We start from the raw sequence: 14,597 nt of genomic DNA, 5'->3' as shown, positions 1-14,597 counted from the left end.
ATTTTTTTCTGTTCCTGGAGAAAAAAGTAATCACACATTTCATAGTTTCTGTGGTGGTGGGTGTCACTAAGATGTAGCATTCTAATTTGAAATAAAAGGACACTAGAGTTGTCTAGAGGATCCTGAAGAAGTAAAGAATGAAGGGAAATGAAGAAAAATTTTTCTGTTCCATCTTTCTATCTACATCTCCAGTAGCATTCCCTCCTACCACAATCTGCCTCCTAATGCATGGTTGTGTGAAGTCTGGGACTCCCAAAGGGTTCCAGAATTTTTTTCTGCCATGTTCCAACAAAGAAACAAGCATACATGCAATTAACAACTACAGTTTTTGGTCTGATCAATAAAGCAATCATTTTAAATAGTAACACACTTCTGAACACTTGCCTCCTCAAGAGAAGACAAACAAAACAGCCAGGATGTCCATAGGGATTTGCTTTACAAATATCTCTGAAAATTCTTGGAGATAGGTACTATTTTTATATATCCATTTTATAAATAAAATAAATAATTTTATATATTACATATAGAGATAGATTTATAGGTTATATAAAATAATAAATTTTACATATCAAGTAAATAAAGAAGATAAGAGGTTATGGGATTTGCCAGTTATTAAGGATCTGAAGCTGGAGTTGAACTCAGGATTTCCTGACTCCAGACCCAATTCGCTATCCCCTGCCATTTAATACAACACTTGCAAGACCATGGAAAATAGCACCAAAATTGAATAATTTTTTTTAATCTAGAGAAGATCTTAAACTTACGATGTTAGCAGTGATAGATATTAAATTCTCCAAGCTAAGTGCTTAAAGAAAATGACTCAAGCTCTCCCAGGTTCTTCCTTTTGTTACCTAGAGAAAACATGTGACACACTGGAAGAAACAATTCACACTTCTGATGCTGTCAGAGTACTCATATTTTCTAGTGATTTCATTATTTGGCTCCTACTGACTCTGGTCTGCTAGTCTCAGCTGTCTGGCCCCACTTTTTCCATTGTTCTCTGGTCCACAGGACACCACTCTACTAGATGCGTCTCTTTGTTTTTTTGTTTTTTGTTTTAGTTTTAGCTTTATTTTATTTTAATAACAGTTTACACATAAGTTTTACAAAGTTATATGACTGATTTTGTCTCCCTCCCCCTTCCCAGAGTGTACAATCAATTCAGTCTGGGTTATATATGTATTCTCATGCAAAACATATTTCCATAGTATTCATTTTTATTAGTGAATAGTCTTACAAAACCAAAACCCCAAACTTATACCCAAATAAACAAGTGATAAATCATGTTTTCATCTGTATTTCTATTCCAACGGTTCTTTCTCTAGAGGTAGCTGGACATGTCTCTTTGAATGCTACTTGACTTTTGTCTCTACAACCTGTTAAGCATTTTTAGATAAAACCTTTGCCATAAGGGCATCCTTTATCCCATATCCTATACTTCTAGCTTTTGTTTTATTAATAGCCTTTTCAGAAGGACTAAATTATAAGCCTGTATATTTGTGTGAATCTATATAATATATGTATATTTTTATTATATGATCCATATAAACATATCTTTGTGTAATCATATAGTATAGAATATAAATATATACTCTACATTTATATGTCCACATGCAAACTTAAATATCTCAAAGAGGTGAAATATTTAAATAGGTAAAAGTTAGTTGGCAATAGGTTAACACTGATAACTAATTATATTTTACTAGTCATAATGTTAATATACCCACTGTGAATTGGGTATTATGTCTTCCTTTTCCTCTTTACTTTCAGACAGCTAAAAGCTTATTAATACAGGTTTTTATTTGTTCATTTAATTTATTTTTTGGTAGTGAGATTTTCTGTTTTCTGAAAAGCATATCTTTTGCCATTTTAACAGCTGCAGATGAAGCCAAACATTTAAGATAGACCTTTTTCTTTTCCCTGGCAACAAAAGCAGAGAAATATTTTTTAATTAAGGGTGGGAAAAAAAAGCACATCTGTGCCAAAGGTACCTTTCATGTATAAGCTGTAATTAGCTAACCAATTTGGTCTCTGATATATACTGCGCGGACATTTAAGTGTGAATATCACCGAAGCTTGATTACAAAAGGCAATTATTAATTTTAAAGCACACAAAAAAATGGTATGGCCTGATTACAAAGAAATGATTAAGGCAGGCTATGTCAGGCCCTGTGAATTAATAGCAGCAGCCTTTGCCATATTCAAAGTACACAATTTAGTCTTTGCCAAAGGTTATATTTAGAATCTCTGGCCTTTTGCCCTTCAGTTATTTTAAGGAGTTCCTGGATATTTCTGCCTTAGAATTTTCTTTCTAAGTTAAAAGAACCTGACCCTATACACAAGGCACCAGATAACTTTAAGCAGCCTTGGAGGTCAAAGGTCATCTCTAACCCCTTGGTAATACTGAAGAGAAACAAAAGGCCTAATTAAAATGTAATAAAAAGTATTTCTCCTCCATTCTTTCACCCTCCCGAGAAGATTTTAAGTTCCACCAAAGAAAGCAGGGTTTGGGCTTTATATTTTCCTCCTATTCCAGCATTTAGCCCATATGTACAATTACTGTACATCCGGTAAATATTTGCCAGGTGGAATAGAAATGAAAACGAGTAAAAAGAAACAGGGCCTTGTTTTTTTTTTTCTATGAACCCTTTGAGGAGGACCCTGGAGTTTCTCCTGCAATGCTATGTGTCTGGGCAGAATCCCGGAAGTAGGGCCTGTTAAGCCCAGGAGCTTTTGTGGATGAGGCCTTCCGGAGTTTTGTTTTCTAACCAGGAAGTGCTCACAGGGTATTCTAGAACTCCTAGTTTTGGAGGAGCAACCAGACACAGAGGTGGGGGAAAAGCTGGTGGAGTGGGGGGGAGACTCCCACCTTGCACCTGGGGCAGAAAGACAGACCAGCACTGAGGTCCCCAGGTGATAGCTTGGTGAGTCGGCCTTCTGGACCACAGGGTCTTGCCAGTTTTGAGGCAAATTAATTTTTTTCTTTTTAGGGAAAAGGGATGGGTTTGAAAGAATTCTTCCTAGGAAGGAAGGCTTGGGGGAAGAAATAAAAATACAAAACTAAAAATTTCAGGGTTCCTCAATCCAGCTGTAGCCGGGAGCGGGGAAATGAGGCCATAGTTCAGAATCTATGGGGAGGGGAAGACAGAAACCTATTCCTTTTGGAAAAGAATGGTCGAATATCCTGGAAATCTTTATGTTTCTAAAATCTCATATTTTCCCTCAGAGGGTGGAGGATGGCTCCAGCAATGGCCTTCCCCCAATTCTTTTGTGAATGAATATCTTTTGAGCTTAATCCTTACCTATTCCCACAAGTATCAATTTTTATACATTTAGAGCTGGAAGGGAACTGAGTCTAAAGTTCCTCACATTGTCCAGTTGAGGAATCAGGCCCAGAGTTACCCTCCCATCTAGGCTGTAGGGACAATAAAGGGAGGGGAGGAGAAGGGAGCAGATTAGGAAGCAATCTCAAACTTAAAAATGCTTAAAAACTTAAAAAAACTTTAAAAATGCTAAAAAAAACTTAAAAAAAATTTTTTTTTTTTGTGAAATCCAGGATCTTCAGACTGTCAGAAAGGATTTAGGAGGGAGAGGGAAGAAAAAAACAAACAAACCAGGATTCATCAGAGATTGCATCTAAAATGAGTTTAGACTCCTTATTCCAGCACATCATCTTTACTGAACATCAGGCAGAAGAAAGTCGTCGTTTGAGCCATGAAGGTCAAGTACATTTTTACCATTTTCCATGTGACTTTATATATTTTCTTTTATATCCCCCCACATGTTTGACTTAAACCAGAATTAAATTTTGGAGGGCCTGGTCAGGCTGATTCAGGAAGCTCATTTACTCCAAATTATGTGGGGAAAGGTATAACATCTGAGGTTTTTCACTCAGTGCCTCAGAAACGTATGTTTTCATACAGAATTGGTGCATTTAAAGATTTACTCTCTATTCCAGTGCGGGTAGAAATAAGCAGGTGTCGTGAAAAAATTCAGAAAATAACAGAAGAACTGAAAGGAGAGAAAATGAAGTCAGAATGCAAGGTAGTCTTCTCATTTTCCTTTTTAAAAAGCTGATTTATAATGATTGTGTCATCTGTGGTTTTTAAAAATATTGGCCTAATATTATTCAGGTAGGACAAATAACTTAGTGTCATTTTGCTTGGTCATTTAGTGATACATTTCCAGAAAAATCTTGGGTCCCAAGTATAGGGGATTAGTAAGATTAAGAGAAGTCAGTTTGTATAAGGAGAGCTAAAATGTATAAAGGCATTGGGGGAAGTTAGGTGGCACAGTGGATAGAATACTGGGCTTGGAATTAGGAAGACTCATCTTTGTGAGTTCAAATCTAGCCTCAGACACTTACTAGCTATATGACCCTGACTAAGTCATCTAAAATCTCTTGGTTTCCTCATCTGTAAAATGAACTGAAGAAGGAAATGGCAAACTACTCTAGTATTTTTGCCAAAAAGACTCTTGTGTTGTCACAAAGAAGCAGACATACCTGAAAATAAAGGAATTAAGGCTTAAAAAACACCCCCCCCCAAAAAACCTTACCTTCCATCTTAGAGTCAATACTGTATATTGGTTCCAAGGCAGAAGAATTCAACTAGAAGTGTCTGAGGTCAAATTTGAACCTCAGACCTCCTGTTCCCTAGGCCTGACTCTTAATCCACTGAGAAGGCATTCAATTTTGCAAAGCACTCAGCATCCCTGTGACTTTCAGGGCAAACTAGTAAGGTAGATATCATCAGTATTATTATCCTCAATTGAGGCCTACATAGATTAAAGGACTCATCCATGTTCATCTGCCTAATAAGTAAGATTGTTAGGACTTGAACCCAATTTCTGTCTCAATCTAGAATGTTATACTATATATTATTACCTTGTAGAAAAGGAAGTTCACATAAGTAGAAGTCATAGAATTTCTAGGGCCAGAGGGAACTTTTAAAATTACATAGCTCAACCTGCACACTTTATAGATAAGAAAGTGAGATACTGAAAAGAGATGTAACTTAGAAGGAAATAAATACAAATGCTATTTTTTGCTGATGTTTAAAATGTAAAGAAGTGTTTATTATTAGAATTATTATATTATATAATCATTATTTATTATAATAATTATATTTATGCTCATGATGATTATAATAATAAATAATAAGTTTGTATTTTCAGGAGGCTAGAGATGAGGAGGAAGTGTTTGTTGATTGAAAAAATCTTTAAATTCACAAAAAAATGAGAACCACATGTGAAACTATGATATAAAAAACTACCAGTAAAACATTTTTAAAGTAGTTGACATAATATGTAATTCTTGATTCATGACAATTTAAGAGGTTTTTGATTTTTATAAAACTTCAATATTTAGACATTCCTTTTAATATTTACTTCTTTTTTGAAAAAATTATTTAATTAGATGATCTAGAATATTTTTCCATGGTTACATGATTCATATTCTTTCCTTAATATGTACTCCTTTTAAAACTAATATATTTTACTCGTTTCTACCTGGATGCATCATTCTTAACATTAAAAGATTCTAGCGTTGTTGAATGAAACTTAAAAGTGCCAAATTGTTGGCACTGACAAAAAGCCAAAGAATATCTATTTTGCTTTTATTTTGTAAAGCTTTCTTAATTGGAAGTGAGGAAAGAGATTTCTATAGACCTGAGTGGTCAGGGACATCTTCATGGAGAAACAGTGACTTGGCCAAGGCCTTAAAGGTTTGAGAAAGGCATTCGCAGTCAGGGGGAATATTAAATAATGGGAAACCAATCGCATTTTTAAAGCAAGGATTATTGGTACGAGAAAAGGATTTTGGGAAGATTATTCTGACAGTGATATGATAGATAGATTAAAAAGGAGAAAGTATATTGAATTTAGGAAGGGCAGATAGACTAGAGCTATACTCAAGTCTTGCCTAATTCTTCATGACTCCATTTAGGGTTTTCTTGGCAAAGATGTTGGTATGATTTGCCATATTTTTCTCTAGATCATTTTGCAAATGAGGAAACTGAGGCAAAATGAGTTACATGACTTGGCCAGGATCACACAGCTACTAAATGTCCAAGGCCAAGTCCAGGCTTTCCTGCCTCTAAGCCTCATGCTTTACTCCTTGAACTACCTGGGACCTGAAATAGGATTGGGACAGTGGAAATGGAAATGAAAATTCACTTGCCCAAAACACCTAGGTATAGTAAGATACCATCACTAAAGAATTTTAAGATCTCTTTGTGAATTAAAGTCACATTAAGATAGATTTATATCTAAGTTTAGTTTATATATTTATTATAGATACACAACTATAAACTCCTTAAATTGGAATTATGAAGTTATTTAATATGACCATTTAGATGTAAATGTTAATTATATGTGAGTGGTAGGAAAGAATAGTGAATATAGAACTGACCCCGGAGTTAGGAAGATGTAGAAACAAACCCTGCCTCTGACATATTGAGTGACAATGCACAATTAATAAACCTTGTCAGAGCCCCCAACATCTCTTAAGACTGGATGCTACAGAGGAGTAGCTGATTGTATTGGTAAAATTGCCGGTCAGGATGGAAAGGACAATCTTTTTCTGTCATTTGAGTAGAACCTTTTGTGAGATTGATAACGAGAAGAAACTTTTAGAACATACATTATATAATTAGGTCACAATAATTAAAAACAACTTATTTATGAAATGGAAGCAGGAAATAGCTAAAATGAGTCTCTTTACTGATAAACTTTTTTCTTTACATACATTTGTATGTAGGTATATGTGTATATATATATCTCATATGTAATTCTAAGTTTTAAGGATTTGAATATATTTAGGATAATATTTTAAGATGATAATTCTAGAAAGCTCAGGTTTCTTTGCTGAATCATCATCTATATAATTTCTAACTACTGAACCTTATTGAACAGGTCAACCCTGCCTTCTCTCTCTCTCTCTCTCTCTCTCTCTCTCTCTCTCTCTCTCTCTCTCTCTCTCTCTCTCTCTCTCTCTCTCTCTCTCTCTCTCTTCTCTCTCTCTCTCTCTCTCTCTCTCTCTCTCTCTCTCTCTCTCTCTCTCTCTCTCTCTCTCTCTCCTGAGCTCCAGTCCTACAACACCAATTGCATTTGAGGCATTTCAGATTGCATGCACTCTAGGCATTCCAAACTCAGCATGTGCAGAATAGAACTCACCATATTTCCCCAGAAACCTATCTTATATCTGAACTTCCCTAGTTCTGTCAAGGACACCACCATATTTTTAGCCTTCTAGGTTTGCCATCACAATTATCCTCTACACTCTTCCATCTCATCCCACACATCCAGTCAGCTACAAGTTTTGTTGATTATATCTCTACTGTATTCTCACATTATCCCCTTCATTCTATTCATATAAATGCCAACTTAATTTAAACCTTTGTCAGCTCTCACCTGGCTAATTGTAATACCCTCTAAACAGTTCTCCCCAACCCACTTGGGTTTTCCACAGAATTGCCAAAGAGATTTTTCTAAAGTATAGTCTTGACCAAGTTACTTATTCAATAAACATCAGTTGTTTTCTACCTATATAATCAAATATAAATTCATTTGTTTAACATTTAAAGCCCTTCAAAATGGGGCTCCAGTTTACTTTCTTTCATATCCTCCAGCCAAACTAGCCATTTTGCTATTCCTATGACACTCTATTTCCCGTCTATTCCTGTACATTAGTTATTTCCCATGCCTGGAATTGACTCTCTCCTTACATTCGTCAGTTAGAATTGCTAGTCTCCCTCAAGGTTCTGCTAAAGAACCATTTTGTCTAAGAGGCCATTCTTGATCATTCCTTGAACTCCAACATCTCTACCCCCCTAACTGTGGGCTTTTCCAAACTTTCCCTCACCCAGTGAGCATGCCTCTCTATCTAATTACCTGGTACATATTTTTATAATCATACAATATAAATGAGGTTCCCTATATAAACACTATCAGAGGTTGAAGAGGCTACAGGTCAGACATAAAATAGACATTGTCCACCCTAGGAGGCTTGAATACCTCAGTTATCTATGAAGCCAACAATACAACAAATTTGCTACAAGTCCCAGATTATATTCATTTCTTTGTCCCTAGCCACTCAATATTATAAGATTCTAAAAGGGGTATGGAAGGTAAAAAAAATCACTTAATTGAAACTAATCATTGTAATACAACCTGGAGGTTGTGTCAGAATTTTCTGAGAGGTAAGCCTTTTCCTATTTTTTATGTGGAGGTGTCAAATAACCCCAGGAGGAAAGCTTTAGCCCAACTTGATCCCTAAACCAAGGGTTGTGGCTCTGACTAAAAGAGAGCATGGTAAAAAACCAGTTGAAGATAGCATGGTAGCCCCCAGCCAAGATAATATTTAAAAGTAGAAAAAGAAGATAGCTGCCCATTGAAGAGCAATCCCAGAAGACCAGCAGATAGATCCATCTACCAAAGACACGTTGTCTTGAGAAGAGACCAAAGACCAATTAATCCACCTGGCTCAGCCTTCTATCAGGTTGCCATGCAGAGAGCAGCAATGGTTCCTGGTAAGGAGCCAACATAGCAACCAGATGATCTCTTCTACCTAGCCTAATAGCAGTTTGGTCAGCTTATCTGAGTCTTTGCAATCTAGGAGCTGAGCTGTTGGTCTAGTGGAGATATTGTGCTAGCCCTCCCTGAAGAATGATGAATTGATGCATGATGAATAAATATCATGAGAATTGTCCAGATACGGAAAGTCTTGGACATTGAGGTCTTATTGTTTTAGTTATGAGCTACCTTGGCCATTTGTATGACTTACATATATTCCTTAAGCCCATGCCTACTCTTTACCTATCCTCTTGTCTTTTAGTATGAGTGTATTTGTGGGATGCTGTGCCTCCAGTTTTGACAAAAATGCTCTGGAACTATTTTCCTTGCTCTGCCATTGAGTAAATGCTTTAACTAAATACATGCATCAGATTGTTAAGAGGAAACACACTGGTGGGGGCTTGTGAGCTAGTATTTGGGAAGAGAGCTAGGTACAAGGTTAATCTTAGAACCTTCAAGGCAGTAATAGTAACATCTCTGAGGACTCAACCTAGTCATGAAAATGTTAGTTGAAGAAATGAATCCTGGTAGAGGAGAGATGCTACATAGTTAAGAAAATAGGTAGATATTATATTAAAATATGACATATATGACAGCATATATAATCTACACAAATATTTTTATGAATATATGTAGTTTCCTCTAATGAATTGTGAGCTCTTTGAGAACATGGAATATTAATTTTTGTCGTTGTAATCTTAGAATCTAGCACAATATCTGATACATAATAAGCATTCAATAATTGATTATTGATTGATTGAATTCTACCACTTTTTTGGCTACAGCTCTATAAAACTGAGATGATTAATTGAAAATATAAGTGTAAATGCTGATTCCATATACATATGCACACAATATTTCTGAACCAAATTCTCAAATGATAGAGATCAAAGAGTATACATGTAATAGTATTTAGAAATATTTATGGATATTACTAATATTAATTATATTATAATTATATATTACAATAATATATATTTTATATGATTAATTATAAATGTATATTTTAACACATATTAATTGCATGTAATATTATTTATTAGGCAAATACAATCCTGCTTGCAAAATTAATTTACAAATCTCAAGTCATATTTAGATATTTACAAATTTCTATTGAAATAGCTTATTCTAAAAAACACTTTTATATGGTTTAAATGAATATACATCTCCAGAAGATCTGACAGTAATTCTAAATTGCAAACATTTTTAAGAATTTAAAATGGAGAGTTCTAGATTAGAGAGCCTTCCCAGAAATACACAACATGGATGATTTAAAAATCCTTATCTTCTGTCCTAGAAATAATTCTAAGACAAAAAGTCAAGGACTAGGCAAATGGGGGTAAGTGACTTGTCCAGGCACACAGCTAGGAAGAGTCTCAGATTTGAACCCAAGTCCTCTCGATTCCAAGCTTAACCATCTGTCTACTTGCCACTTAGCTGCCCCTACCTGAATGACTTTAGGCAAGCACTTAGAATTCCTGGGACTCAATTTCCTTCTCTATATAAGAAAAACATTGGACCAGATCATCTCCAAGTTTTCTTTTGGCTTTAACATTATTGTGTGCATGTATGCAAAATTCAGATAAGAGAATATCTCTATCCTCTGAGAATAAAGGCATACAACACAGGAAAGAAAGAAGGAACCATGCATTTATTGAGTGCCCACTCTGTACCAAGCACTATGCTAAATACTTTACAAATATTATCTCATTTTATCTTCACCCCTACTCTGAGGAGAAATAGTATCATTAGATCTATTTTACAGTTGATGAAACTGAGGTGTACAGGTGAAGTCACTTGTCCAGGGTTACATAGCTAGTACATGTCATAGGTCAGATTACTTCTTGATTCCAGCTCTATTTCTCTACCCTTTGTGCCATCTGCCTGCCTCTAGAGAACGCTAATACAGAAAACATACATTAGAAAGATGTGAAATAAAATATTGTGTTAGACTGAAGGGCATATTTGTTGTTTATAACTGGAGAGGAATAAAGAAAGGTTTTCTGAAGGGAGTAGTATTTTATATGTGCTTTAAAGGATGGGCAGAAATTCATTGGGAAAGAGGGAGTGGGAGGTCATTCCAGGGGGAAGAAACAATATGAGTAAAAGCATAATTACAGAAGAGATGGAGAATACAAGGAAAATTTGGGGACAGAAAAGTCCACGTTAGCCTAAATGAGGAATAACAAATAGATTTTAAACCAAGGCAAGTGCCAACTGATTTGTGGAGGACTCCAAATGGCAAGGAAAATTATTGGTTAGCTCCTGGAAGAGTTTGGTTTTGATTTTTGTATCTCCATTCAAAAGTGTTTGTGTATGTATATATATATATATATATACATGCATGTATATATGTATACCTTTTATTGTGCATACATACACATACACACATATTCCCATAGTAGAACAACTCTAATTATAAATGACTAATGGTAAGAACTGAAGAAGTAATCACAAATTGATTTTTCTTTCTTTTATCCTCAGAGTTAATTATATGCCTGCCAATATCAATGAAAATGTATTTACTTGACTGCTTGATTTGGTATTTATTGACCAATATATCAAAAGAAAACAACCTAAGAAAAACTAAAATATAATTTGAATAGAGTAGTACATAAATTATAAAAGTAATTGTTCTAGGGATACAGTCTGAAAAATATTTTGGACATCCTTTCTAGAGATTCCTTACGGTCAAAATACATTTTAGAGATACAGTAATCATTTTTTTTTGTCCTGTAAAACCTAGGTAGCATGTAATTAGAACGTGAATGATAACATTTGCCTTTCAGGGCTCAATGACTACTTTAAAATATGTGGTTGCAAAAACCACAGATTATATAGCATTGGTACTTTGTGAATTGAAAAGATACACTCTGACTGCATGGGTTTAGTAATGTGAAAACAGAAACACAAGAACACAACTTGATTTGCCCCAGTACTTCTCAAAATATGATCCTAAAAATCCTGAAAATGGTAGAAGGATTTTATAGTATTTATAAGGTAGAAAACAAAAAATGAGAAATCACAGATCAAATTTACTCAATATCTTTTCTGTGTCTGAAACATGTACCTAGTAGTTAGCCTGATAGAACTTTGATCTCTATAAACCATGGAAAATAACTTTCTTTCTCAAGAGGGAGTAAGTGAAGGAAAGTGTAATGCTGTTTATGAATTTTTAAATCATATTTAAAATTAAAGAATAATTGAAATGGGTTATTTTTACTTTTTTCTCTTATCTTTTGGGATCCACATATTTCTCTTTTGAATGGAAAAAAACCAAATTAGGATCATGCCCAAAGCTGTGGAAGAATCATCCTTAGAAAGGAACAAACTCTCAGATTCTGATAGAGACACTTTGAAATACAGTTTTCACACTATATTTGGTTTTTCATTTGTTATAAAAGAATAATTTAGTCATGGCCTAAGGAATCTGAATATCAAAATCACTATGTACTTTTATTTATTAAAAATATTAGCTACTTAGACCAAAAGTTCTAACTTTTGTTAGAGAGTTTAACTCTTTACCCCGAAGAGAATTCATTTAAATTGGATATGTTTATAACTCTTGAAATTTAAGAGGTTAAGCTGAGAATTCTACTTCATCTAGTCAGCAAATATTTTGAGTAACAATAATAATGATGAAAATCTTGTAAAAATACCTTTGAAACAAGAAGACTTTATATCATTTCACCATGCAACAGAAAAAGTTGACAACAGGCCTATTCTCTTGGATTTGTCAAATGAACTTTGAATGGTTTACCTCTGGGTACAGCCTATGAAAGATCCAAGAATGGAATTAAAAAAAAAAAAAAAGCTTTCCTGGGCAATATCCACATAAACTCAGCCAGCAAAAATATCATTGAAAAAGTGTCAAAGAAATGATTGATTCATATGGATTTCTTTGTGGAAATGAAGGAGTTTATGATGGCAATTCAGGACTAAGTCACTGCTACCAGAAATTGTAGAAAGGCTTTCCTTAAGGACCACAGATTTTCTTATCATTCTAAGAAATGAGAGGAACTGTACAGCAAATCACTGCAGGCTGTAAAAATTTAATACCTACTGAATCTGAATGTGATATGACCTGAAAGTTAGAATTATACATCAGAAGCTTTCTGTCTTTCAGACCAACAGATGGTAAATCCCTACACCACAAATATCTGGAGAACCATTAAAATATCCTGGAAAACTCAACTGGTTGGTACTAGAACCAAATGATCATCACAGGCTAAAATGGTAGCCAACAACCAGAAAGAGATATATACAAATACTCATAATTTACAAACTTCTTGGAAAGAAAAGCTTTTAAAATATAGAGATCATGTAGAGGAAGTCAAAATTGTATAGAAAGAAGATGTGGTGCACATTATCCTTAGTGCCCTGTCTGCTCCTGGAGTTGAACTTGAGAGCATTTTCAGTGTGTCCACAGAGAATGAGATTATAATCAAAAGCTTTTTTTTTAATAAGAAAAAGCAGAAATTTTAACCCATCTCTTTAATAGTCCTTTGAACATTAAAAATGCTTGAAGAATAAGAGTGAAAGAACTTATCTCAGGACTCTAGGTAGCATAGTAAATAGAATGCTGGTTGGAGTCAGGAAGAACAACAAATTTTGTGATTTATGACCTTTTATGATCTAGGGCAAGACACTTTTAACCTCTCTCATACTAGATATCCTCTGAGGTTACTTTAAGCTCTAAATCTTATGAGAACAACATGAATAAAAATAAATGACATCAATATAGGGCTTTAAATTTTGCAAAATGCTCTCCATACCTAATTTGTACTTTATTGCTGGTTATCTCCCATTCCTGGAACTCTCTTGCTCCTCATCCCCAACTCTTGGTTTCCCTGACTTTCTTCAAGTTTCAGCTAAAGTTCCAACTTCTGCAAGAAGCCTTTTCAGTTCTCTTTATTTTGAGTGCTTTCCCTTTGAGATTATCTCCAGTATCTCCACTCTACCTCTTTCTATCTATATATGGAGACAGAAATATAGACCTATATGTGAGCCAAGGTGACTGGAAAGTTGAGGGAACTCTTAACAGCAATACAGAAGTTAAGAAGAGGAGAGAGTCTGGGGTAAAAGACAATGAATTCAGTTTTGGACATGTTGAATTTAATAGATCTACAAAATCTCCAGTTCTAGATGCCCAATAGGCAGGTAGAGGTTGAGGGAGAAGTTAGGACTAAACAGATCTGAGACTAAACAGACATAGAGACGATAATTAAAACCACAGGAGCTGATAAGAGCACCAACTAAAATAATATAGAAGGAAAAGAAAAGAGGACCCAGGAGAGAGTCTTGGGAGACTCCCCAAGAGATAGCAAAGGAGACAGAAAAGTAATGGTGAAATAAGGAGAAAAAGAAAAAAAAAGGAGAGATCAATGTCATAAAAATGTAGACAGAAAAAGAATATTAAGGAGGAAAAGGTGACTCCCTGTGTCAAAGGCTGCAAAGCAGTCAGGGAGGATGAGGACTGAGAAAAAAGTCATTAGATTTGGCAATTAAGAGAATAACTTTAAAAGAACAAGATTGACAGAAAGAAGACTACTCTTTGGAGGACAAGACAGATGAGAGAGGAGGGGACAGTCAATTAGAGGAGGCAAATAGTGCTACAAAACACCTGAAGAAAAATACATTCCTGACAAATTCCACCAAGAAGAGATTCATTCACTTTAACAAACATTAATTAGTTAATAGGAAGATTGGAATATAAAAATACCTTGATGTACTGAGCATATTTTTGCATCATTTGACATTCCTAGACCATATAGTATTTAAGAAATTTTAATATTTTAATAATTTTAATAAATTTTAATACTATATTTAAGTAATTCCTGTGCTAGGCAATGAAGATAAAAAATAAAAAAAATGAAAATAAATAAAATTATAGACTAAAAATAAATTTAAAAAAGCTTTCTTCAATGAGCTTACATTCCCTTGGGGAGGGATAAAATAGACACAGAGATAAATATAAAGAAAATGTAATGGTTAATGGATAGATTGATAGGGCAAAAGGGACATAT

At 34.6% G+C, this 14,597-nt stretch overlaps 1 protein-coding gene across 1 annotated transcript in view; it reads left to right on the top strand.

Annotated features, from left to right (window-relative positions):
• The first annotated feature begins 2,743 nt into the window (after positions 1-2,743).
• Positions 2,744-14,597, top strand: part of CCDC172 (coiled-coil domain containing 172) — a 60,270-nt gene continuing 48,416 nt past the window's right edge. Inside the window, exons 1-3 of the mRNA XM_007478939.2 lie at positions 2,744-2,924; positions 3,557-3,720; positions 3,959-4,044. Coding sequence (XP_007479001.1) covers positions 3,642-3,720; positions 3,959-4,044 — 165 coding nt within the window. The 5' untranslated portion in view covers positions 2,744-2,924; positions 3,557-3,641. The remainder of the gene's footprint in view (positions 2,925-3,556; positions 3,721-3,958; positions 4,045-14,597) is intronic.

This window comes from Monodelphis domestica, chromosome 1, assembly GCF_027887165.1.
Source record: "Monodelphis domestica isolate mMonDom1 chromosome 1, mMonDom1.pri, whole genome shotgun sequence".
NCBI classification, from domain to species: Eukaryota; Metazoa; Chordata; class Mammalia; order Didelphimorphia; family Didelphidae; genus Monodelphis; species Monodelphis domestica.
Note: the sequence above shows the minus strand (reverse complement) of the source record. Positions and strands in the feature narration are given on the sequence as shown.